The following is a 24,460-nucleotide window of genomic DNA, read 5'->3' as shown; positions in this document are numbered from 1 at the left end:
CTGCAGTCCATGGGATCCCTGAGAGTCGGACATGACTGAGCGACTTCACTTTCACTTTTCACTTTCATGCATTGGAGAAGGAAATGGCAACCCACTCCAGTGTTCTTGCCTGGAGAACCCCAGGGACGGGGGAGCCTGGTGGGCTGCTGTCTATGGGGTCACACAGAGTCGGACACGACTGAAGCGACTTAGCAGCAGCAGCAGCAGCTCCTACTAAGATAAATTTCAAATTAAGTAAAGGGTTAGTTTTTTAAAACATTAAACCATAAAAATGAGGAGGGGGAGACCAAAGGATTACATGATATAAATATATAATTGAGATCCTGGATCTGAGAATAAACAATGAAAAAAAAATAAAAGGGAAAAGAGAGTTCTGACTAGATAAAAATAATTTTTTCTGTATGCCAAAAATCCAGGCAAAATTTACAAAACAAGATAAAAGATTTATACATAGGATATATAAAGAACTCTTACAGATTACTGAGAAAAACACTATTATTCCATTGGGGAAAAAAAAGGAGAACTGACATGAACAAATTTTTCTCACAAGCAAAAAAATACAAATGATCAATAAGAATCTTTAAAAATAATTACAAAATAAAATATTTTCATGTTAGATAATTATAAAACACTGAAATATGTGGGAGCCATTTACTTTATTCAATGAGAAAATTATGAATATAAGCCTTAAGCATGATAAAGATATAAAACTCAGGTTATCTATGTATTAACACTGATAAATATATCAAGCAGAGAAATATAGAAGCAAACATTTTAAATTTTAAAAAGTTAGATTCAATTTGTTTAACATCTATTTGATGACAATAATTAACTGTTTGAAAATGAGTATCTCTAGCAGTTGGTATTAGTAACTGGTCACCTGAGGAATTTCTGCAAATTATTTTTGAATCTTTCTTCTTTGCTTTGAAATGATGGCAGGTTTTAATTTTGTTTTGTTCTGTTGGGTTCAAAATATATTTCACTCTTGTTAGCAATCAATTTCTTAAAATAAAAAACAATTCAGTTTTACTAGCAAAGAAGGAAGGCAAACTAAAGCAATGAGATACTGTCCGTCTGCCATCAAATTGAATTTAAAATGTGTAAAATTATCACAATCCTCAATTCTGGCAGGGAACACTGAATTGAACACTCCCAAACAGTGCTGTTAGAATTTCTAATTCATTCAGATTCCTGGAAAGTCAGACAGTGGTGTGTGGTAGCCTTTACAATGGGCCCACACTCTGACAGTGAAACAGTATTTCCAGGGACCCAGCCTAAAGAGGCCATCAAAGACCTCAGCCCAAGAACAATCATCACAGTGAAGACATGGAAAATACCTCACTATCTCAAATGGAGGCCTAAAGAAACAAATTCTGGCATAATCAGAGGATACAATGTCACAGTTAAAACCATGAGATGTGGAATCCAACAGCCTGAGCCCACAGCCTACTTGGCCACATAGAAACTTGTGAGCTCGAGCAACTGACTTAAACTAATTGTACCTATTCCATTGGTACAGGGAAAGCACTTGGAACAGTGCCCCAAACATGCCAAGTGTTCAATATATTTCACTTAACTTGTAAGAAGTATTATATATGTGTGTGTGTATGTTCTTGTGCATGCTCGGTCACTTCAGTTGTGTCCGACTCTTGGCGACCCTATGGACAGCAGCCCGCCAGGTTCCTCTGTCCATGAGATTCTCCAGCCAAGAATACTGGAGTGGGTTGCCGTACCTGCCTTCAAGGGATCTTCCCGACCCAGGGATCAAACCTGCATCTCCTGCAACTTCTGCACTGCAGGCAGATTCTTTATCGCCTGCAAATATATATAGGAAGCCCCCATATACATTTATATATTGTAAATATATAATAACGTCACACAATACTAAGAAATACTGTGATTTTAATAATATTATTATGCAGACATTAAAATTAATTTTTAGGTTTCATGCCATGGAGAAATCTTTATAACAAGTTTAAAAGCAGACTCCACCAACACTACACAATCTCTTCCAGAAAACAGAAGGAAATACCTCCTGTTTCATTGTGTGGACCCAACAAAACCAGACAAAGATAATACTAGAAAAGAAACCTAGGGCAGGTATCCTGGGTGATCACAGATATAAAAGTCCTCAAGAAAATATGATCAATTCAAATCCAGAAAAATACACCATGAAAAAAACACCCTTGTCAAGTAGGGTTTATCTGTGGTATGCAAGGCCGATTCTATATTCAAAAATCAATCCATGCAATCCACCACATTAACTGTCTAAAGAAGAAAAACCACGAGATTGAATCATTTCATGCAGGTAAATCATGTGATGAACTTCAATATCCACTTCTGATAAAAATTCTCAACAAAGGAAGATTCTAGTGTCAAAAGATTACATACTGTAGCATTCCATCTGTATGACATTCATAAAAGACAAAAGTACGGTGGCAGAGTACAGGGGGTTGGGGTGGGTACAGTGTGATACAAGTGGATAGTTTAAGGGGGATTTTGAGGGGTGACAGTTCTGTTCTGACCATCAGTCAGTTCCACTGTGTATTCAGTTGCTTTTAATTTTAAAAGCAGGATTCAAGACCTTATCCATAGTATTACAGCAATTTTATAATATGTATGGGAGGAAACATATCAACATCACAACCCTGGAAATTACTGAAACCAACCTGTCCTCATGCCCAGATTTATCAAAAGTAGGTTCAATGAGTTTTCTTTCTGTATGTATCCCAACAAACACTTGTGATGTCAAATGAGCAAACCGTCATAATGCAGAAGGTCATTAACTTTCAAAGCTGGGGTTATTAAGATCCTACGAAACTTCGGAAGTCATGTTCAGATCACAGACTAGAATTACAACATGAGGGGTGAAAATAGTTGAAATCTTATAAACTCAAAGACCCCTAACAAGAAAAATTAATGGACACTAATTTTTAAAATGACCAATCATTCTCATGGCTATATGAAGTGACTACCCAGGTAAAAGGTAAGCCAAGGTAAGCCAAAATTTTACCTTTCTCCTAAAGTAAGCTAAAAGTGTTCCATGGACCAAGATTTCTGAACAAACAAATCGATATGCTACAGGAAGTAACTCACTCTAAAAATCCCTAAGTTTCCCCATTTAATGACCACACCACAGGACATATAATTCCCAGCAAGATACCAGCATTTCAGAATTTGAAATAATTTCACCCAGTCCATATGTATCAAATATATTTCTAATCTGAATTTTCTGCTATTTTTGTCTTAAGTATTTACTAAGCAGTAAGTCAGAAAACCAGGATTCTGTTTCCAGTTTAAATTCTCTTTCACATCAGTTTCCTCAAACATAAGATCAGATGTTAACATACTAAAGTGCCCACGATCTCCATCCCCAGTATTCTCCAGCAGTCAACAAACAGTGGTGAATAATGGTAAAAGCAATGTCTCAAAGGGCATGTCTAAACTTCCTGAAGGAGGCAAGTGTTTGGGTGAATTATTTTCATGGAGCATTTATTCAGAAATACTGTGCAAATGACAGACAAAAATTATTCATCAAAGAAAACTGTTAACTAGCCATGCATGGCCTTTATCTGGCACTTAGCTCAGGTTACTGTACCCGAAAGTGATCAAACTGCAAGGATGGAGGCCTCCTCCTCCCCCGACATCCCCCCTAACTTCACTGAGACAGACTGACCTTCTTCACACTCGTCCCCCTGCCCCTCAACTTACAAGCAGTCTTTGGAGTAGAGCAACATTACTGGTGGGGAAATTGCCCTTAATTCTTCAAGTTATCATTTTCTTTTCTTTTTTAAGGATAAGTCAGGTGTAATAGCACCAAGAATAGAATATTTGTATGACATATAATTTTCTCATAAGCTTAATTTTTGGAATAGGTGATAGGAGTTACTTAACGTGACTGTTCGTTTTATACAAAAAGGTACCTGGAGTGTGTATGGTTACAGAGGATCAACACAAGTCATCTTTGTGATGTTGGATCAGTTCAATATTTTGACTGGGTTGGTACACATACAATATAAATGAATAAGGTTAGTAGGCTGCATCAATGTGTCCCTGCTCTGGTTATGAAATTATACTTCACTCAAGTTTTGCAATAGTTTACCATCAGAAGAAACAGCGTTATTTTTTGCCACTGCCTGTGACTCTACAATTATCTCAATAATATTTTTCAATGAATAAGAAAGGATATGGTAAAATCTATGCCTTCCCCCAACCCCGACCATCAGCCCTCTTAAAAGACAACAACCCTTACCAGTTTCATGTGCATAGGAGTTAAAAGGGGCTTCCCAGTTGGCACTAGTGGTAAAGAATCCGCCTGCCAACGCAGGAGACGGAGGTTGAATCCCTGGGTCAGGAGGATCCTCTGGAGGAGAAGACGACAACCCACTCCAGTATTCCTGCCTGGGAAATTCCATGGACAGAGGAGCCTCACGGGCTACAGTCCATGGGGCCACGAAGAGGCGGACATGAGTGAGCCCCTGAGCACACACACTGGAGAGAAAAGGGGGACAGCAGGAAGGGAGGAGAGGAAGGCGGGGGGAGACTCGAGGCAGCTTCAGATGGTCCTGCAACGTATCAGAATAAACTGTCAGCTCTTTCACACAACTGTCCTTGGGTATAGGAGTGTTTCTGCTGAACAGCCCCCCTACACACTCAACCGCCACCTCCTCCCCCACTGGATTCCTGGGAATAACCAGGTTTTTGTCCTTAGGACAGGACACCAGGGGACTCTCCTCTGGGAAATCTGACGGCCCTCTGATAAAGATCTAAAACTAGGAGCACTATCCAGGGACACAGCCAGTCAGGTCACCTTACACAGGCACCATCAGCAGATCCTCCCCCCCACCATGTGCATGGTTCCCAGCCCCCTTGTTAACGGGGCTCACTTAAATACGAGCAGAGGCCACAGGTCCCTTGACGTAAGAAGAAAGCACATAATAGGGAAAACAACAACAGACAAGAGCAACTGGGAGACAGAGAGTTCATTCAAAGAAAAGAAAACCACAGACTACTATTAATATACTTAGGGATATAAAAGATGATACTGTATTGATGAAGCAGAACAGGATGGTACTAAAAATAACTTGCAGAGGAAAAAAGAGCTCTCGGAAGGTAAAAATATGACAGCAGAAATAAAAAGCCTGGCATAAGAATTAGAGGGGAAAAAAAAAGAATTAGAGGGTATGATTAAGAAAACCTACAGAAATTAGAACAGAAGGATGAGAAAAAAATAGGAGAGAAGAGATAATAAAAAAGATCAATGCAGGAAGTCAAACACCCAATAATACATAATCCAGAAAGAGTAAGCAGAGAACTTAGTGTTGTCGTTGTTCAATTTCTCAGTTATGTCCGACTCTGTGACCCCATGGACTGTACCACGCCAGGCTTCCCTGTTCATGACCAACTCCTGGAGCTTATTCAAACTCATGTCCATAGAGTCAGTGATGCCATCCAACCATCTCATCCTCTGTTGTTCCCTTCTCCTCCTGCCTTCAATCTTTTCCAGCATCAGGGTCTTTTCCAATGAGTCAGGTCCTCATATCAGGTGGCCAAAGTATTAGAGTTTCAGCTTCAGCATCAGTCCTTCCAATTAATATTCAGGACTGATTTCCTTTAGGATTGACTTGTTTGATCTTCTTGCAGTCCAAGAGACTCTCAAGAGTCTCCTCCAGCATCACTATCTGAAAGCATCAATTCTTCAGCACTCAGTCTTCTTTATGATCCAACTCTCACATCCATATGTGACTACTGGAAAAACCATCGCTTTGACTATACAGACCTTTGTCAGCAAAGTGATATCTCTGCTTTTTAATATACTGTCTAGGTTTATCATAGCTTTCCTTCTAAGGAGAATCTTTTAATTTCATGGCTGCAGTCACCATCCTCAGTGATTTTAGAACCCAAGGAAGTTAGGGTAGAGGAAATGACAGACAAGTTCCCAGACCTAATGGACATTAGCTTTCAGGATAAAAGAACCAGGTGAATGTACCCAAGAAAATACATGAACTGCAACAGCCATATAACTGTGATACAACTGCACATCAGGAACAAAGCAGTGAGCACACATGCTTTTAGAGAGTGAGAAAACAATTAAAACAATAAAAAACTAAGACACCATCAAACTTCTCAGAGGCAACACTGGAGGCTAGAAGAGCTAAGCCTACAAAATTCCAAAGAAAACATGCTCCAACCTAAACCCTGATCCAGTCTAACACTCTTCTAAGTGTGGGGGTAGAATTAACATATTGTCAAGCCCACAACATCTCAAACCTTTGTTTTGATTCCCACACCCCTGTCTTAGGAGGCACTGTGAGTGTGGTATCCCAAAAATGCATACCAAAAATGAAGAAATAAACTAAGAGAGATACCTATGTGGGTTCCAGGAAAAATGGCTTTCAACATAAGGAAAGCTGGAGGAAAAAAAAAAAAAACACATGGAGGATGAAACTGAAGAAAGATGTCAAGATGACAGCTGGGCAGCAGATTTAACAAGCCACCCGTCCAGATTAGAACGGGCAGAAGAATCTGGAAAAGACTTCTTCCAAAAGAGCGCTGGACAGAATATCTGCACATGAGGGCTTCCCCCGTGGCTCGGATGGTAAAGAATCTGCCTGCAATGCAGGAGACCCAGGTTCAATCCCTGGGTCAGGAAGATCCCCTGGAGAAGGGAATGGCTACCTATGCCAGTATGCTTGCCTGGAGAATCCATGGACAGGGGAGCCTGGCGGGCTACAGTCCATGGGGTCGCAAAGAGTCAGACACAAGTGGGCAACTAACACTTTCATACTCTGGGCACATGAGGAGGAAATGAAGGCAACCAGAGGAAAGTCTGGGCTTCAGTTAATGGTGAAGGCTTAGAATACCAAGCCACCAAATATTAAGTCATGTTCAGAATAGAAAAATTAAGCCCAGTGTATCTCACAGCTGAGCCACCAAGAGCACTGAGGTGGCTGCAATAAGAAACTGACCTGATTGCGGCCAGTGGTGCCCAGTGTTGGCTGCAAGGTAGACCCATCTGCCCCCCTTTAGAAAAATCCCAATGTCCAAGCTATACCCCAGGGCATTATATCACAATCCCCAGCTGGTAGGACCCAGATGCAAGGTTTAAAGTTCCCTGGTGATTACAACATGTGCAGAAGACTGAGACGCACAGAACTCACCAAAGGTGTGATTCCAACCCTCATGCAAACCCTCACAGACCTTTACCTGAAGCAGCTACTTATAATCTTGACTTTCAACCACCCACTATATATCCACCTAGGTGTCCTACCAGTAATCAAAGTCAAAATGTTCCAAAATGAGCATTTCATGTTCTTTCTTAAAAATGACACTCTGTGTGTGTGTGTGTGTGTGTGTGTGTGTGTTCAGTCACTCAGTCATGTCTGACTCTTTGTGACCCCATGGACTATATCCTGCTAGGCTCCTCTGTCCATGGGATTTCCTAAGCAAGAATATTGGAGTGGGTTGCCATTTCCTCCTCCAGGGGATCTTCCCAACCCAGGGATCGAACTGACATCTCCTGCATTGCAGGCAGATTCTTACCCACTGAGCCACTGAGGAAACCCGATTAAAATGACTCTAGTAGTAACTTAAAATAGAGTTACCATATGACCCAGCAATCCCTTTCCTGGGCATGCATCTGGAGAAGACTCTGATCTGAAAAGATGCATGCACTCTAATGTTCATAGGAGCGCTAGTTAACAGTAGTCAAGCATGGAAACAACCTAACGTCCATCAAGAGACGGATGGATAAAGAAGATGTGGTCCATACACACCATGGGGTAAAAAAGAATGAAAATCATCCATAGAAAAGAATGAAATCATGCCATCTCCAGCAACATGCACGGACCTAGAGATTGTCATAATAAGTCAGACAGATAAAGACAAATAGCATATGATATCACTTAAATGTGGAATCAAAAAAGTGGTAACAAATGAACTTACTTACAAAACAGAAACAGATTCACAGACATAAAAAACAATTTACGGTTACCAAAGGGGAGGATAAATTAGGAGTATGGGATTATCATACATACATATAAAATAAACAACAGGGACCTACTGTTTAGCATGGGGAACTATATTCATTATCTTATAATAAACTATAATGGAAAAGAATCTGAGGAAGAATACAGAGAGACTAGTGCTAGTGACTCCCTGGTGCCCAGTGGGGCACTCCGTCTCCTGGTCCCCCATGCTCATCCCCATGACCTTTGTTCTTACGTCAAAATCCTGCTCAAGAAACCCACTTGGTACTTCCCGTCCTTCCCAAGTTTAGATTGCAATGCATGTCACGATCGTGAAAATGACTTCTGCCAAGGCCAAACAAGCAGAAGCACACAGGGGAAAAGGAAAAGGAAAATACAAAGTTGCAACATGAAATTCCCTGGAAGTAGGTCGGGTGATGAGCTTACTTTATTTGTTCACCCTCTCTCAGAAAAGAAGCATGATTGACAAACAAGCATGCTGGCTGGATCTCATGATTTAAATCCCCAAGTTGTAGGGGCTTCCCTGGTGACTCAGTGGTAAAGAATTAACCTGCCAATGCAGGAGACACAGCTTCCATCCCCAGTCCGAGAAGATCCCACATGCCATGGAGCAACTAAGCCCGTGTGCCACAACTACTGAACCTCTGGCTCTAGAGCCCGGGAGCAACTACTGAAGCCCTCGAGTCCCAGAGCCTGTGCACTGCAGCTAGAGAGTAGCTCCCAACGGCCGCAACTAGAGAAAAGCCTGCAGAGTGACGAAGAACCAGCACAACCAAAAATAAATAAGTAAAATAAATTTCAATTAGCAACCTGGATGGGTTTGGGCATGCTCCAGAAGGGACAGGGGCCTCTCCCCTGTTCCCCTGAACTCTCACCTAATCCCTGCACTCTGGAGTTCCCAGGGTCAGGACCAACCTGTTCCGTGGTCACAGATGGGTCCAGACAAGTTGCATTTCTATCCACGTCTCAAATACTTTGTATTGCCATTCTCATCCTACCTCCCCACTTTCCGCACATCGATCTCATTAAAAGGCAGAGGTATCACAGGAGGTCTATGCCTAGCACCCTGTCAGTCTGCTGCAGTCTCCCCCCATCCTGGGCACCGTGGCACATCCTCACTTGCCATAAACGAGAGAAGCAATCTCCCCTGCATCTTTGGCAACACTTTGTTTTCATTTTTGCTGGTCTGATACTATAAAATGGTAACTCGTCATTTTACAATTTAGCTTCTCCTGTTACTATCAAGGCTGAGGATTTTTACTTGTGTCAACAGGCCATTTGCAAATGTTTTTGCTTGCTTGTTTGTTTTATGAACTGCCTTCCAGCTTCTTTTACCCATTTTCTGTACATTTGTGGTTTTGTCCTTTCTTCACCAACCCTAACGCCTTTATTTTCCAGGTTCCAGCATCTCCCACCCTGGACCAAGACCTCCTCCACATCATGCTGTATTTCTCATTTGTCTCTCAAAATTCTTGAAAATCAGTTGTTCAATGTGTCTCTTCCCACAAAAGTCAGAGCATCATGAGGATACCGTGGGTATCCATCTCAGACACGGCTATCAGCGCAACAATGAGCAAAAACCTGCCACACATTTCCAGAAAGAAGCAACGAAGATCCCTATGTTTTACACCAGTTGGGTCCAGGCAGAAACTCACTCAAGGGATACTGTTGAAGGGAGTTTCATAAGGGACCATTTACAGAGGTGGGGGCAAGGTTGGGAAGACCAGGGAGGTGAGTGAAGTCCCTAGGACTTGCAACAATGAGAAGCATCACCCAGCCCAGGGGTGAGGATGAAGAGAGAACAGGTGTAGACAGACAGGGACCTCACAGCAGGAGGGAGACTGGGAGATGCCATCCAAATCTGAAACATCACAACTCCATGATTCGAACTGCCCGAATGGTGCCCATCACCGCTTCATGCATAGAAAATCTCCTTCCACTGAATCCTCAATACTTAATTCTCAGATGGCACAAAATGGGACCATGTGTAACACCCCTGCAAATGAGAAAATAAAACCATTGCCAAATAAGCTCTACAGAAACTGAACGCTGGAAGAGGCCAGAAAAACTCAAATTCCCTTCCTGGCAGGACCACCCATTTGCTCTGCGACTTCAGGGACATTTTCTGAACCCTCGCAGACCCCGGTTCCTCCAGGATAAACGTCTGTGTCCTTTTATTCCCCCCTCCAAAACTATTCTGCTCAAGAAACAGAAATCTTCTGAAGGAAAAAGAGAGTTGCCAAAAGCCTATCCTATCAGCCAACTTCCACCAGACCTTGGAATCCTCCGCAAATGGCTGGTTTTGTAATTCTTTGGGCTTTGCCAACCCTTCAGGGTAAAAAAAAAAAAATCTTCCCACAAGGACTCAAGACTCACAAGAGGAGGAAATCTTTGAGAAAAATCTGGGTTGATGAGCAGCTAAGAAAAGCCAGGAGGAAGGAGACACATCTATATATGTTTAGGCAGAAAATAGAAAAGGTTGAAAAGGAATGTTTTTCTAAAATACTGCTTCTATGAAAGCAACCTTCTGTTACTCCTTCACTCCCCAGTCGACTGGAAAAGACAGAGTGGCTCCTGCTTTCCATTTGTGTCCTCTGAGGCCGGGGCTATGCAGCTCTGATGCGGGCGGCTTCAGTTCAAGTCCTGCCACTGAGTGAAGTGCCTCTGATGGAGGCACCCACCTTTCTCAGGTCAGGGTGAGTCTATGCAAAATAGGTAACAACATCAAATTTGCTGGGTTGAAGGCAGAATTAGAAATCATGAAAACTAGTGTGTGCCTGTAAGCTGGGCTCTGACATACAGTCGCTGGGTTTCAGCACAGGCACTGTCGCTCAGACATCGAAACAGCCTCCACACCGAACAAATGCCTTTTGAGCATCTACTCTGGGTAGGGTGACGGGGTGACAAAGGTGAGAAAAGTTCACAGGGCCCCTGACCTCCTGGGAACTTAGACTCTGGTGAAAAGGAGATGTCATAACGAATACATAATCAAGTCATAACGAAATATATAATTGCCAACTGCAGGAACTGCTACAAAGGGAAGACAGAGTGTGTTCAGAGAGCAAACTGGGGATCCAGTCTGGCCAGGAAGGTCTTGGTCCCGGAAGTGAAGGGTGAAGGATAAACTGCAGGGTGGTGACAATGTGACCTGCATGTGCTATGGGTCTGGGGTCGGGTCTACGGAGCAGAAGGAAGGCCTGCCCGGCCAGGGGAGAGGGAAGATAGAGTTTGATGAGAGTCCAGCCAGCCTCGACCCCTGGGAATCTACAGGAGGGACTGAAAGGTCATGATCAGGGCCCTCCGAGGGATAGGAAGCCACAAAGCTCTGCCACTGAAATCTGAAGCTCAAGTCCCACTGCGGCCACTCTTCACATACCATCTCTGGACCCCCAACCAGGAAGACGAGCAGCGGTGTTACCATGATTGGGTGATCTATCAATAGAAATTGTAAACACACTCATACAGATACACACACATATGCACACATATATACATCCATACACACATATGCATACACATATAACATATAGACACATATATACATACTTGTGCATATATGCATACACCCATATATACACATTTATACATATACACATGCACGTACACACAGACGTGCACACCTATACGTACATACACACACGTATACATGGGATTCCCAGGTGGTGCTAGTGGTAAAGAGCACACCTGCCGATACAGGAGACATAGAGACGTGGGTTTGATCACTGGGTCGGGAAGATTCCCTGGAGGAGGGCATGGCAACCCACTCCAGTATTCTTGCCTGGAGAATCCCATGGACAGAGGAGTCTGGTGGGCTATAGTCCATAAGGTTGCAGAGTCAGACACAACTAAAACAAATCAGCACGCATGCATACACACATAAATACATACACACATACTCATATAAACATACACACACATATACATACTCATGCACATACATAAACACACAAATACATACACACATATACATATACACTGCACACACATATACCACACTACATATATATACATAATCACACACATATATACACACATGTATGTATGCATGTGTGTATATGTACACATGTATATATTATCTGCCTTTACCATCTTGGGAAATATATACAATCACTCCTAAGTCATCATCCCTTTGGATCCTGTTTTTTCCCAAAGACAACCACAACAGCACCTTCCATCACACATGCCCACCTTTCTATATGTCCTGACACTCCTCTGTTGAGTAAGTGGTTGCATCTATGTCCCCTCTCTGTGACTTCGGGTTGACATCTGTCACTTCCTTGATCAACAGAAAACAGTGGCAGTGGTACACACGACACCTGAGGCTGACACATAAAAAGGCCAGGCACATCCACCTTGTTGTCCCGGAGCCCAGCTGCCATGTTCTGGGGAAGCTCAGACAAAGGCACGTGGAGAGGCTACATGTAGATATACTGGGTGACAGCCCAGCTGAGGGCCCAGCCAACAGCTGGCATCAACACCACACATGGGAGTGATGCTGCTTCCAGACGACTTAGGCCCAGCTGTCAGGTCACCCAGTCCTTGAATGTCTCCACCTGAGACCCCGACACAGCCAAGCAGAGGCCAGTCCTCCCCACCAGGCCCTCCCTAAGGCACTGCCACAAAGAATCCTCAAGTAAGAACATAAAGGAGTCGTTTCACACCATTATTTTGGAGTGATCTCTTATGTGGCAACAGTAACCAAGCCAAAGAGTAGCTCCAAGTTTACACATATGTATAATTTTCCTTAATCACCATTCACCACCCTACAAATCTCAAGAGAGAGGATGTCTTCAACCACTCCCTCCAAAGGACCTCTGGACTTTGTCCACACCACTTTTGGAAAAGGAGGACCAGGTTCCTGACTCCAAATAAAAATTAAACACTTTTAAATCACTCAAAACACACAAAGTAATCCATTCAGACTGCAAAAAAAAAAAAAAAAAAAAAAAAGAAAAATCTGCCTTAGCAAATTGGCTGTGAAAACATCAAAATGAGATCTTCATCAGCAACAAGTAAATAGGGCACCTTGGGCTTTCCTTCTGCACTGGAGGCTCAAGCGTCTGCAAAGAGTGTGCTCAACTTGAATGTAGCAACGCATAGAAAGGGTACTCGGCCGGGGCCTGGCACTGGAGAACGTGCCAAATTCCAGTTAGCATTATTACTGCTTTTGTTGTTGCGAGAATTAACATTTCCCTTTATTCCAGTGTTAATTCTTCCTGACTTAAGCCTAACAATGCTCCTGTCCCATCTGAGGAGAGAATCTATACTGAGTTTCGTTAGGGGTTCCTAAAAGGGATCTCCAATTCCATACATCAGAAACGTTATTTATATAATACACCTGCTGTACACCTCTATTTTGGTTTGGTAAAAGAACTGTCCTTTTTATTGGAAAAAAAAGAAAAATCAACGTGTGTTAGAAAACAGGCTTCTGAGAAGTTACACTTAATCACTGCATGGTTTTCAAGGTAAATAAACAGAAGCATCACCTTTGATCATTATGAAGGTACCACTCCCCACGTGGTTATATAAATATTACAAGCTGCCCCAGAGAGTGGCACAAACGCTGGGGGACAGAGATGGGATCAAAGAGCCAGGTCACCTCAGGTTCATCTCTTCCTCTGTTCCTCAACTGCTATGTGACTGTAAGTGAATCGCTTGGCCTCTCCAAGTCAGAGTGTCTTCAAAACTAGGCTACATTCCAAACTTTTTATTCATACTGAAAGGACCCTCAAGCAGAGGAGCTCCTAAGTTAGTAAAAGTCACTATTCAGATGGTTAGGTATGCTGAATGGCAATCCCTTAAGCAAAATAATCACTTGCAGATTCACACATGTTAATTAGTATCTTAAAAATTATTTCAAAAAACCTGGGCCTTGAGCAATCTTGCTGCGCATCATGTAATGAAATTATCAATATCTAGTGGAAGAAAAGGTGATTTGAGACAGAATTACAACTTGCATGCCATCCAGGGGGCTCAATGGCACACGCTCCCCTCCCATTGACATGTCACTGTTATCTTAAGTTGCTGGGGTAGGGGTCTTCTCAGGCCCCATATTTATGGGAGGGGGTGTAGAGGAGGTGAAAAGGCAGAAGGAGAGAGACTAATCAGGGGAAGGATGGAAGATAGGGCTGTACACTGGACCCAAATCTGAGTCCCTAGCAGGGACACTTCTGTCCATCCTCAAATGACATCTAGTCACCTAGCTTCAAGTCTGCAGAGTGTCTGACACCCACTTCCTCCGAACATCCCAGCTTTCCTCGGGCCCAGGAAGCTCCCTGCCACTGATGGACTTAACCATCTGGGTCACATTCCCCACTGAGAAAAAAATGTCTTTTGTAGCCTGGAAAGTGGTAGGAAGTCTGTGGCCTGAGAGCCCTGACCTGTAGGAAGATGGCGGGTGTGTAACTGACTTGAAACGGCCCTCTCCATAGTATGGACTGGCTTTACACTTGTCAAAGCTGCGATGATGAAAAGGGGGTTAATGAAAACCCTCCTCCTGAGACAAGGCCAGGAACTGCTTCTGGCAGATCAGACTCTGCCCTTGGAGAGTCCAGCCTCCCTCACTGGGCACCGTCCACTTTCGGATGTCAGTCCCCATGGCCAGACAGTCTAGGATCCTGGAGAAACGCAGAGAACCAGGAGTCTCGAGGGCTCCACTGAGGACCTGGACGGGCTCTCTCCTATTACCATATATGCTGAAGTCTGCTAAGACCTGAACCAAGACCCACCATCCACTTTCCCCACCAGGCAGGAGCACAATCAATTGGGGAAGGTCCCTTTTTTAACTGATTGTACCCTTAAGTATACTTGAGCATCACTATCCAAATGCCTGCCTTCTGCACTTCATAACCCCTTGTATTGGAGCTCCGTGGATCTTAACATCAAAGCATGTATCTGTCACTGTTTTCCCTCCAGAGCATTTCCGTATCTGTTTTCCCACCAAGCGCGCCACTGGAGGAGCCGGGATAGAAAACCGCTTTACAAGAGCTATTCTTCCAAGCCTTTCCTCCGTTTCTCTGACAGCTGCACACCCAGGGTCCAAACTCTTGCCCGTGAACAACTGTGCTGAGCACAATTCTTCAGCAGGTCTATTTCAGCTCAAGAAAGGCCGAGGGCAAAAATAAGACAGAAGTTGTGTGCCGGGAGGGCGCACCGCAGGGCACCCTGAAAGTAAGGTACAGACCATCGGCGGTCCCGTCTAACGGCTTCATCACGCGTTGCAAGTCTGCAAAAGGGATCCGTGTTCCCAGCGAGGGACCAGTGGAGGAGAACCAGTCGCAAAATCTAGCCCGGGGCGCGGGGCGGGGGGGAGGGGGGGCAGCACTTTTTTCCTATCATTAGTTCCCGGGCACCTGTTCTAGAAAGAGGGGGATGGAGCTTCCGAAGAAACAGGCAGTCCATCCCGCCTGTTCTGTTCGGAGCACTAACTGTGTTCACGGGTCTACCAGCCCTCTCCCTGCCCTCCCTCCACAGGCCAAGGAGTTGCACAGGTGGTCACGCGCGCAGGGGCCGAAGCTCACCAGGACAACTTCACTACTGCCCACGGGGGACCTGTTTAGGGGTTAGAGTCCCCACTGCTGCCTCCCTCAGTCCCTCCAGCTCGTGGCAGGAAGCGGGGCAGAGCCGGGAGGCACAGGTGACGGTTCCCAGGGCAGCCAGGCGCCCAGCGTGCCAGCCACGGTCCTACCAGCGCCCCGCGCCCGCGCGCACGGTCCTCGCCTCCCGGGCCCCTCCGCCCGGGGCAGGGGGCGTCCCCAGGCCTGGACGCCCTGCGCCGCCGCCAGAGCCGCAGCGCCCACTCGGGGCGAGCGGCGAGCACTCACCGTCGTGGTCCCGCATGCTCGACAGCGACCAGAGCAGCAGCGCCACCAGGGCCAGGAAGCAGACCTGGCTCAGAAGAAGGTCCCTCCGGCAGCTCCGGCGGCGCTCACGCTCCTCCAGGTCGGGCGACGGCATCCTCTCCGCGCGGCAGGGCAGCGGCCCCGGCGGGGTCCCCGGCGGGCGGCGGCCGCTCCGATCGCGGGCGGCCGCAGCGCGGCTGGTGGCGGGAGGCAGCTCCGCGCGCGGCGGCGGCGCGTCCTCGCTGCGCTCCCGCCCGGCGGCCGCCGCCGCCGCCTCTCCTTCCTCCTGGCGGCCGCCGCGGTTCTCCCGATCTCCGTCCTCGTCGTCGCTCAGTCCCTCCTCCTCGTCGTCGTCGTCGTCGTCGTCGTCGTCGTCGCCACCGGCCCGCGCCGCCGCCTCCGGGCGCTCGGGGTCCCCGTCCTCCTCGCGCGCCATGGCTCCCACGCTCGGCGTCCGCGCTCGGCCTCGGGCGGCGGCGCGGCGGGGGCGGCGGGGGCGGCCGGGAGGCGGGGGCGGCGGCAGCCGAGGAGGAGGAGCGGGGAGGACCGGCGGGAGGAGGGCCCGCCGCGGGCCAACTCGGCCGGCGGGCGAGGCCACCCGGGGCTGCTCCGGCCTCGCCGGCGGCGGGAGCGCGTCGCAGGGCCGTCCGCCTACTCCATGGTCCGCGCGCGGGGCCGGGGCCGAGCCGGGGCCGGGGCCGGGCCGAGCGCGCCGGGAGCTCGGGGCGAGGCGGGAGGCGGCAGCCGGCGGCGGCGCGGCGGCTCGGGCGCGGGCGCGGGCTGGGGGCAGCGGCGGGGACGCGGCGGCGCTGGCCAGCCCGGCGGAGAGGGGGCGCGTGGGGAGGAGACTGAGCCGGGGAGGGAGCCCCGCGCGCGGTCCTGCGCTCGTGCCGGCGCGGGAGGGCCCCCTCTCGGGACACACGCGCCGCCGAAAGGCTGATCTCCGGGGGGAAAAGGGTTCGCCCGAAACTTTTTGAGGAGCGGAGGGTCTCTCCCGCCCCCTCCCCGCCCTGTGCGGGGAGAGGGGCGCCGCAAGTGCGCTTGGCTGCGCGCGCCGAGCCTCCGGGCTCGCTTCCTCCCGCGGGCCTCCTGGGTTTCCCTCCGCCCCTTGTGGGGATCCCCGTGCGCGCCCGGCTCCGGACCTGAAACAGGACTCCCCGAGGCTCTTTGGTTCGCTGGGGGTGTCCTGGCTCCCCCCTCTGGCCCGGGCTCACACTTCACTCGGAATAGTCCTGTACCAAGCCTCCAGGCTGTGGCCGAGGGAAGAGGGTCAGGGCGGCGCGAGGGGCCCCGGCCAACCCCGGGACGAGGCTCCTGACCTTCCTGTCGCCGAGAGCAGTCAGGCTGCCCCCAGTTCTGCGGTCAGAGCCCTAATCCTCGCACTCCCCAGCCGCCACTTGTGCTCCAGCCCTCACCTGCAGCGTTGCAGAAGATGTCCTTTAGAGAGGACACCCGGTGGTCTCAGGTACACCCACCCTCCCTCCTGGGGTTTCCAGCTTCCCCAGTGCCCGGTGCCTCCCTTGAGCTGAGGCTAGGATGGCGGATCTAGCCCCAGAAGGAGATGCCTCTATGGTGGGGCTGAAAACAGAATTGAAGTGAAATGAAAGTCGCTCAGTCGTGTCCGACTCTTTGCGACTCCATGGACAACGCAGTCCCTGGAATTTTCCTGGCCAGTATACTGAAGTGGGTAGCCTTTCCCTTCTCCAGGGGATCTTCCCAACCCAGGGATTGAGCCCAGGTCTCCCACATTGCAGACGGATTCTTTACCAGCTGAGCCACAAGGGAAAACAAAAGAGTTTGTTCAAAAAATGATCACTAGAACCCAGGTGTTGGTTTCTCACTCCTAGGTCTGGGAGGATCCACAGAGCCCAAGGGTGACCCCACCTATGGGTGACCTCCTAGCCCAAGCTCCCCAGATGACCCCGCCTCAGCATCGGAGAACAGCAGGTCATGGCCAAGGACAAAACAGACCTTCCTAGGTGGCTTCCTCACCACAGAGAGATCATCTCACCCAGCATGCCTGAGAGCTCTTGCTTCCTGCGTGTATCATTCCTTTAGTCCTTTCTCAGCCTGGCGTCTCCCCAGAAGCACCTCCCCTACCCTGCCCTTGTTGACCCTTCTGCTCCTGTTGGTTACCAGGTACCAACCATGGTAGGAGGATTTAAACCCTGAAAGTCCCTGGGGAAGGGGAGGCGCTCCAGTCTCATCACCTTGATCAACATTCAGAAGAAAGTTTAGGAGCTCAGAAAACTGTCCTTTATTCAACTAACCAGGAAAGACACTCGCTTTTTCTCATGTAAATAGGAAAAATAAAAGTGAGAGAGGGAATCTGGAACTAATTGGGTTAGGGAATGAGCCACAGGCACAAGGAATTGAGTAATATGGGGGTGGGAGAGGTGTCAGGAAGAGAGCAGGAGGGCAGAGGGGAGGAACTAAGAGTTGGCAATGCCCTGGAAGTGCCCTGGGCACGTGCAGGGAATGAAAGAGCAGAAGCCAGGTGGGGAAAGAGAGGGGAGGGAGACAGAGATGGAGAATCCTTCTTAGGCATGCTGAAGTGATTTTTTTTTTTTTAGTTCATCTTCATTTCAACAGATTTCACAGCAAAGTGGGTATAGCAGAGACAAAGACCCCTGAGAAGCCCAAAGAAGGATGGGTGCTTCCAGTCCCTAGCCTGACAGCACCTGCCGTCAAGGGCTCCCATCCCAAGCAGGGGTGGCTCCTCAGCCGGAAGAAAGTTTCCTTCTAGGGTCAGGAAAGCCCCCTACCCTCCCTCCAGCGGGCACCCTTTGGGACTGGGAGTTGGGGTGGGAGAGCAGGTTCTCACATCCTCTGCCAACCCCGGAGAAAGGAGACAGATCCCGGTGGACTCTTCCCACCTGTGTTTGTCGTACCTGCCCTCTCCCAGTCTTCAGAAGCTCCCCCCAAGAAACTGGATTTTGGAAGGAGCCGGAACTAACTTATGTGCTATTTATCTTTCACCATCAGGATCCTCGTCAATCCTGAGGCAGCTTTCGCCTTTTATTTCTTAATCTGTTTGCATTTGATCTCACATTTTATGCAAAGAGCCTCGGGGAGAAAATCCCAGGCCCTGGTACAGTCGTCTGAGAATTCGCTTGCTTGGAAAGAGAAGCATCACCCCAAGATGTGCCAGGGCCTGCACCCTTCCAGGAGCAAGACAGGCGTGGGTACGAGGCCCCTACACAGCCTGGCAGCCTGGGCTGGGTGCTGGTGTCACCATCCATGCCCTCTTTTTAACCTCCAAAAGCATTCCACGCAAAGACTTTGGACTGGATATGAGGGTGCAGAAGTGGTTCATCTTTCTCACAGATCTGCCTCGATCACAAAGGACCACGTGCACAGACATCAGCCCAGAAGCGAGGCCCGGCCACCAGGGTCTTCTGTGTCCCCCGGCCTCGCTCCCAGGCTCCAGGCGCTCTCTAGCCCACAGTGCCCACACCTGATAGACCTGTTTCCACAACAAAGCAGGGTTGCGTCTCCATAACACCAGACAGTGCCAGTTGTCAGACAAGCCACCGGCGAGAGATGGGAGGAAGAGGGTGGGGGAGGAAAGGAGAAAATCAGAGGAGCCACTTGCTGGGTGAGGTGACAAGTCAGCCTTCTGGGCATGACTGGCTCTTACCCAGGGAGGCGAGGCCTGAGCAAAGAGAGGGAAGACACTGGGTGTTCACAGAACACCTTCAACACTCTAAGGCCATGTGCTGGTGGATGGCGGGGAGTAGGGGAGCGACTTGTGCATAGGGGAGCCTAGGACAGCCCTTGGACATGACACCTGTTCACACCAGACTAGACACAGACTCCCAGGCCTCCGGTCTCGGGACAGGTCTGGTCAACCACGTCCCTGGCCGAACAGACCAGCTGCGCTTCACCTCTAGACATGTCGCCTGCACATCGGGCACTCAGAGGCCAACAAAACCCCAGCGTCTCCGAAGAAGGTCTGACTGCTGATCCCCTCCTCGTTCTTGTCCAATGCCTTCATCAAAAGGCTGGTAAACCTGTTCCTTTAGATGCTTCCTGGGGTGTCGGCACTTCAAAGAGCACAGAATCATCACTCCTGGACAAGTGTGAGTCCACGCTGCAGGTCAGGAGGCTGTGGGAAGGCCCTGTCCACAATCTGGGGCTCGCAGGACTTGAAGCATTCAGTTAGAAATGAACTTAAAAGAAGCTGCTTGTTCTATTTATTTATTTTTTCTTTTTTTAAAGTTTTTATGGGAGTATCCTTGATTTACCATGTTGTGTTAGTTTCAGGTGTGCAGCAATCGGTTATTTTACAATTGTTTCCCATTTTTGTACTCTTTTTCAGGCCAATGGTCAGTGTTTGTTGGGTGCTTTTGACTCACTTCATGGATGTGACTGTAGTTTTTTTTTTTCCCCCTACCCGTGGACCAGAGTCATTATCATAGGTGCCCATCATCTTTTTTTAAATTTACTGAGGATTATTTACATATAGTAACATGCACACGGCTTTAGCACTTAGCTCAATGACTTTACCTATTCATGGACAACCTACTTGAGTTTCAGATCAGGACGTAGAGCATTCTCTGGCCCCCTCATGCCAACCCCTCCTTGGACAATAACCCTCTGAAGGTAACCCCTCTTCCCTGCTCTCTCTCGTGGGTTATGGGTGCCTGTCCTTGAACTTCAGGTGAACAGAGGCTCCTTTCGCTCAGCCTTGTTTCCATGGGATCTGTCCACGTGGATGTGTAGGGCTGTGAAGGTTTCTTTTCGTGCTGTGTATGTGTACATTGTTTTTTACCTAATGCTTCAGCTCCCTTCCAAGTTTAGTGTAAGCCAAGAATAACCACACCACTGCCTCTGGATCTGAGACAAGTGACCTCCCAGATTGGCTCGCTTTAGAAGGAACTTCAGCTGAAACTGAAACAGTCATGGGCTGCCTCTCAAACCGGTTACATGACCTAAGGGTAATTGCAGGACAGCAGATCAGCTGGCCAGCTTAGGGGTCAGGCTTTTAAAGACATGCCTAGAAGAACTGCTATGATGTGCATAAAATTTGGAGGCTGCTTTTTATGGAAAAAGCACAACCCATTTCTTGTACATTCTTTCCATCCCCTTTTTCTTCTAAATGAGAAGAAAGTAGAATTAAGGTGCCATCAGAAAAGACGGCCCCCAAACTCCGAAGCAGGGCCATGGAGGGTCCTTTCAATCCAGCATTAGTGGGTATAAACAGTACAAGGGATCTTGTTGGAAATGTTCACTCCCAGCCCATCCTGAGGAAAAGGATTCAGGAGGCCTGGAAATCTACATCATTCAGACATTTCCAGGGACCCATCTGTGTTAAAGTTTGAGATCTGTTCTAGAGGAAGGGACAGTGCAGCGCGTCTTTTTGGTGGATCCTGGAGGAGAAAAAAAAATCTGAAAAGGGAAACTATGTTACCCAGTCCCTTTTTGTCCAGATTTGTAATTGACTTGTTTTGGATATTTGGAAGAAATAGAGAAAAGAGAGAGGACACAAGCATACCCTGTAGCCAAGGCTATATATTAATCTCTCTCCTGTTTCACAAATGAAAAAATCCTATAAAAAATAATCCAGGGAAAATAATAAAGAGGTTACAATTTTAAATCCTCAGAAGACAAAAAATAAGCAATTACAGTTTGAGCAATTTTCTCATTCTATGAGAATCGTTCAGAAAGAAAACATGTAAACCCACTCATTTTCTTTTGGCACTGTGCCCTAGGACAGGTAGCATGCTGAGTGTGGCAGGGGCACTAAGAAGGGACCTGGGGGCCTGTTTTTGTAAAAATATAAACGTTAGGCTTAGGAATCCTGTTTTGAATGACAAAGACAGATGTGTAAAGTGTTTTGTCATTTTTGGTTTCAAAATCTCATCCTGATCAACTACTGTGATATATTATACATCTTAAGTAGCAAAAGCAAGATGCATTATGAACTGTATACTGTCAGTGCTGCAAAATTAAGCAAAATCACTTGCATGTCTCCCTCTATATACTTTAATATAAATATATATATATGTGTAATATATATACATATGTCTGTGCTTAGTCACTCAGTGGTGTCTTACTCTTTGCAACCCCATGGACTATAGCCTGTCAGACTCCTCTGTCCATGGGATTTTTCAGGCAAGGATACTGGAATGGGTTGCCATTTCTTCCTTCAAGGGATCTTCCTGACCCAGGGATTGAACCAATGTTTCCTGTGTCTCCTACTTTGGCAGGTGAACTCTCTACCACTGAGCCACCTAGGAAGCCCTATATATACAAACATACATATGGTCAGCAATGGTTACTTCTAAATGTGGGATTTCTGGATTTGGGGTGGAAGTTAGTGACCAAGGAGAGACTTTCACTTTTTATTTTATATTGGGTTTTATTTTTACAATTGTTTTTCTGGCAGTAGCCTGCCCTATTTTTCTAATAAAAAAAAATAAAGAACAATTAAAAGAATCTGCTCACGTGTAAGTAGTTAGGATGCTGCTGCTGCTGCTAAGTCACTTCAGTCGTGTCTGACTCTGTGAGACCCCATAGACGGCAGCCATCAGGCTTCCCCGTCCCTGGGATTCTCCAGGCAAGAACACTGGAGTGGGTTGCCATTTCCTTCTCCAATGCAGGAAAGTGAAAAGTGAAAGTGAAGTCACTCAGTCGTGTGCGACTCCTAGCGACCCCATGGACTGCAGCCTACCAGGCTCCTCCATCCATGGGATTTTCCAGGCAAGAGTACTGGAGTGGGGTGCCGTTGCCTTCTCCAAGTAGTTAGGGTAAGTTGACTTAAATTAAGGGAATTGACGTGACCTGATTCTGGCCTTGCCCGCTGTGTGAGTCCTGTGCTGACGGCTTGATGCCCAAGGTCGCAGGTTGGGTGGGGAGTTCTGTAGGAAGCAGATCGTTCATCGAATTGGGCTGCAGATCCACCAGCCAGCCATCTCTCTGCTCGCTGACAATATGAAAGACAATTGACAAGCCTTCCTCCGAAGGATGTTGGCTGCAGGGAGACCTTCTGAGGATACATAACATTCAAAAAGAGACCCAAGTCAGTCACTCCTTGCACTTCAACAACCTGTGTTATCCACATGAGGGTCCTCACAGCAAACCCTGCCTCCCCCACACCTGGAATCTAACCACAGATTGGAATGCACTTCCATTAGAGCCCAGCTCAACTGCCAGGGTAACATCCCAAGATCTGTTAACACATGGCCCATCCCCGAGTCCCTGTCATGGGAAAAAACCTGAGGTCAGGGTCTGAGACAAGGGGATTTCCCACCCCCCACCCTCCCCTCCCCAACCGTGCTGTATGGGTTTCATTATCTCCTTTGATCCTCCTGCCACCCAAGGTGAGGCTGACAGTCCACACGGCTGGCCTGGAAAAACTGTGGCGCCGCGCCCCCTGGTGGCAGAGGCAGACATGCTCCCGGGGTTGTGTTAATAATGAGCCAGGTCATGAACTGGTTGAGCTTCCTCGGACTGGATCCACGTTTCTGCTCAGACAAATCTGACATTGGGCATGACCGGGGCGTCGCAGGCAGCACTCCATTCCTCCAGAGTTTGTTTCATGAGCGAGGTTTCCTTACATTTTTACTATCAGTTGTACTGCCTGAAGGTACTTAAATATTTCACTTGTTTAAAATTAAATCCCCTTTGGAAATGTACACCTGAGGGAAACAGGCCTCCTAGGTAGCTTGACCTTTCCAGTGACTTAGGGTCCTTGCCGCTTACAATGTTGACCATGGACCAGGAGCATCTCCTGGGAGATGCAGAATCTTGGAGGCCCATCCTCCTACCCCGCGGGCTGGCTGCCTAAGAATCTGCATTTTAATAAAACCCACAGATTTCTGTGTATGTTAAAAACAGAGAAACACAGATGCGGTTGGGACTTCCTCTTAGATGAGATGACTAGGACTTCATAACTTCCCCTATTTGTGGCTAGCTAACAAATTATAACACTCAAGATTACATGTACCATTTTGTTCAACTTGCTGTGTCTCATTTGCTTTTAAACACTTCTTAAATATGGAAAACCAACAAAGCCAAACTCCTAAGGTTTAAACATTCAAATCAGTCTACAAGCAATAGATTCTGAGGTCCTGAGGTATAAGAATTCCAGCTACACCATTAAACGTTTAGCTGTGAATAGCAAGTCCCTCCAATCCGGAAAATATTCAGAAGAGGAATTTCTAAGTTAAATCCCAGGCCGGGCATAAACTATGTTAGTTCACACCACCACCGGTGTACAAGGCACAAAACACGGTCTAAATTAAACTTTGAAAAAGCAGTGTGAGAATTTGAGACTACAACCTTATGTTGATATAATACTTTTTCTTTCAGTGCTTCTCTGCGTAGTCTGCATAAGTCATATTCTCATTAAACTATTATGTCCCAAAAATACCAAGTTTTCAAGTCAGATGATAAAAATGATCAAAGGAATGAAAAAACTAGTCCTTTGACAAGTTAAAATAGAGTGTAATGATTTCTTTTAACTTTTTGCATGCTTGCATGCTAAGTCGCTTCAGTCATGTCCAACTGTTTGCAACCTTATGGACCATAGCCTGCCAGGCTCCTCTGTCCATGGAATTCTCCAGACAAGAATACTGGAGTGGGTTGCAATGCACTCCTCCAGGGAATCTTCCCGATCCAGGGATC

At 47.2% G+C, this 24,460-nt stretch overlaps 1 protein-coding gene and 1 long non-coding RNA gene across 2 annotated transcripts in view; both read right to left on the bottom strand.

Annotated features, from left to right (window-relative positions):
• SLC24A3 (solute carrier family 24 member 3) overlaps window positions 1–16,260 on the bottom strand; it is a 428,778-nt gene extending 412,518 nt beyond the window's left edge. The window contains exon 1 of the mRNA XM_070381141.1: window positions 15,812–16,260. Within this exon, the coding sequence (XP_070237242.1) occupies window positions 15,812–15,944 (133 nt within the window). The 5' untranslated portion in view covers window positions 15,945–16,260. The remainder of the gene's footprint in view (window positions 1–15,811) is intronic.
• Window positions 16,261–16,911: 651 nt separating this feature from the next.
• LOC138990401 (uncharacterized) overlaps window positions 16,912–24,460 on the bottom strand; it is an 88,760-nt gene continuing 81,211 nt past the window's right edge. Inside the window, exon 5 of the long non-coding RNA XR_011466476.1 lies at window positions 16,912–22,820. This is a non-coding gene — a long non-coding RNA (uncharacterized lncRNA). The remainder of the gene's footprint in view (window positions 22,821–24,460) is intronic.

Source organism: Bos mutus, chromosome 13, assembly GCF_027580195.1.
Source record: "Bos mutus isolate GX-2022 chromosome 13, NWIPB_WYAK_1.1, whole genome shotgun sequence".
In the NCBI taxonomy this organism is placed as follows: domain Eukaryota; kingdom Metazoa; phylum Chordata; class Mammalia; order Artiodactyla; family Bovidae; genus Bos; species Bos mutus.
Note: the sequence above shows the minus strand (reverse complement) of the source record. Positions and strands in the feature narration are given on the sequence as shown.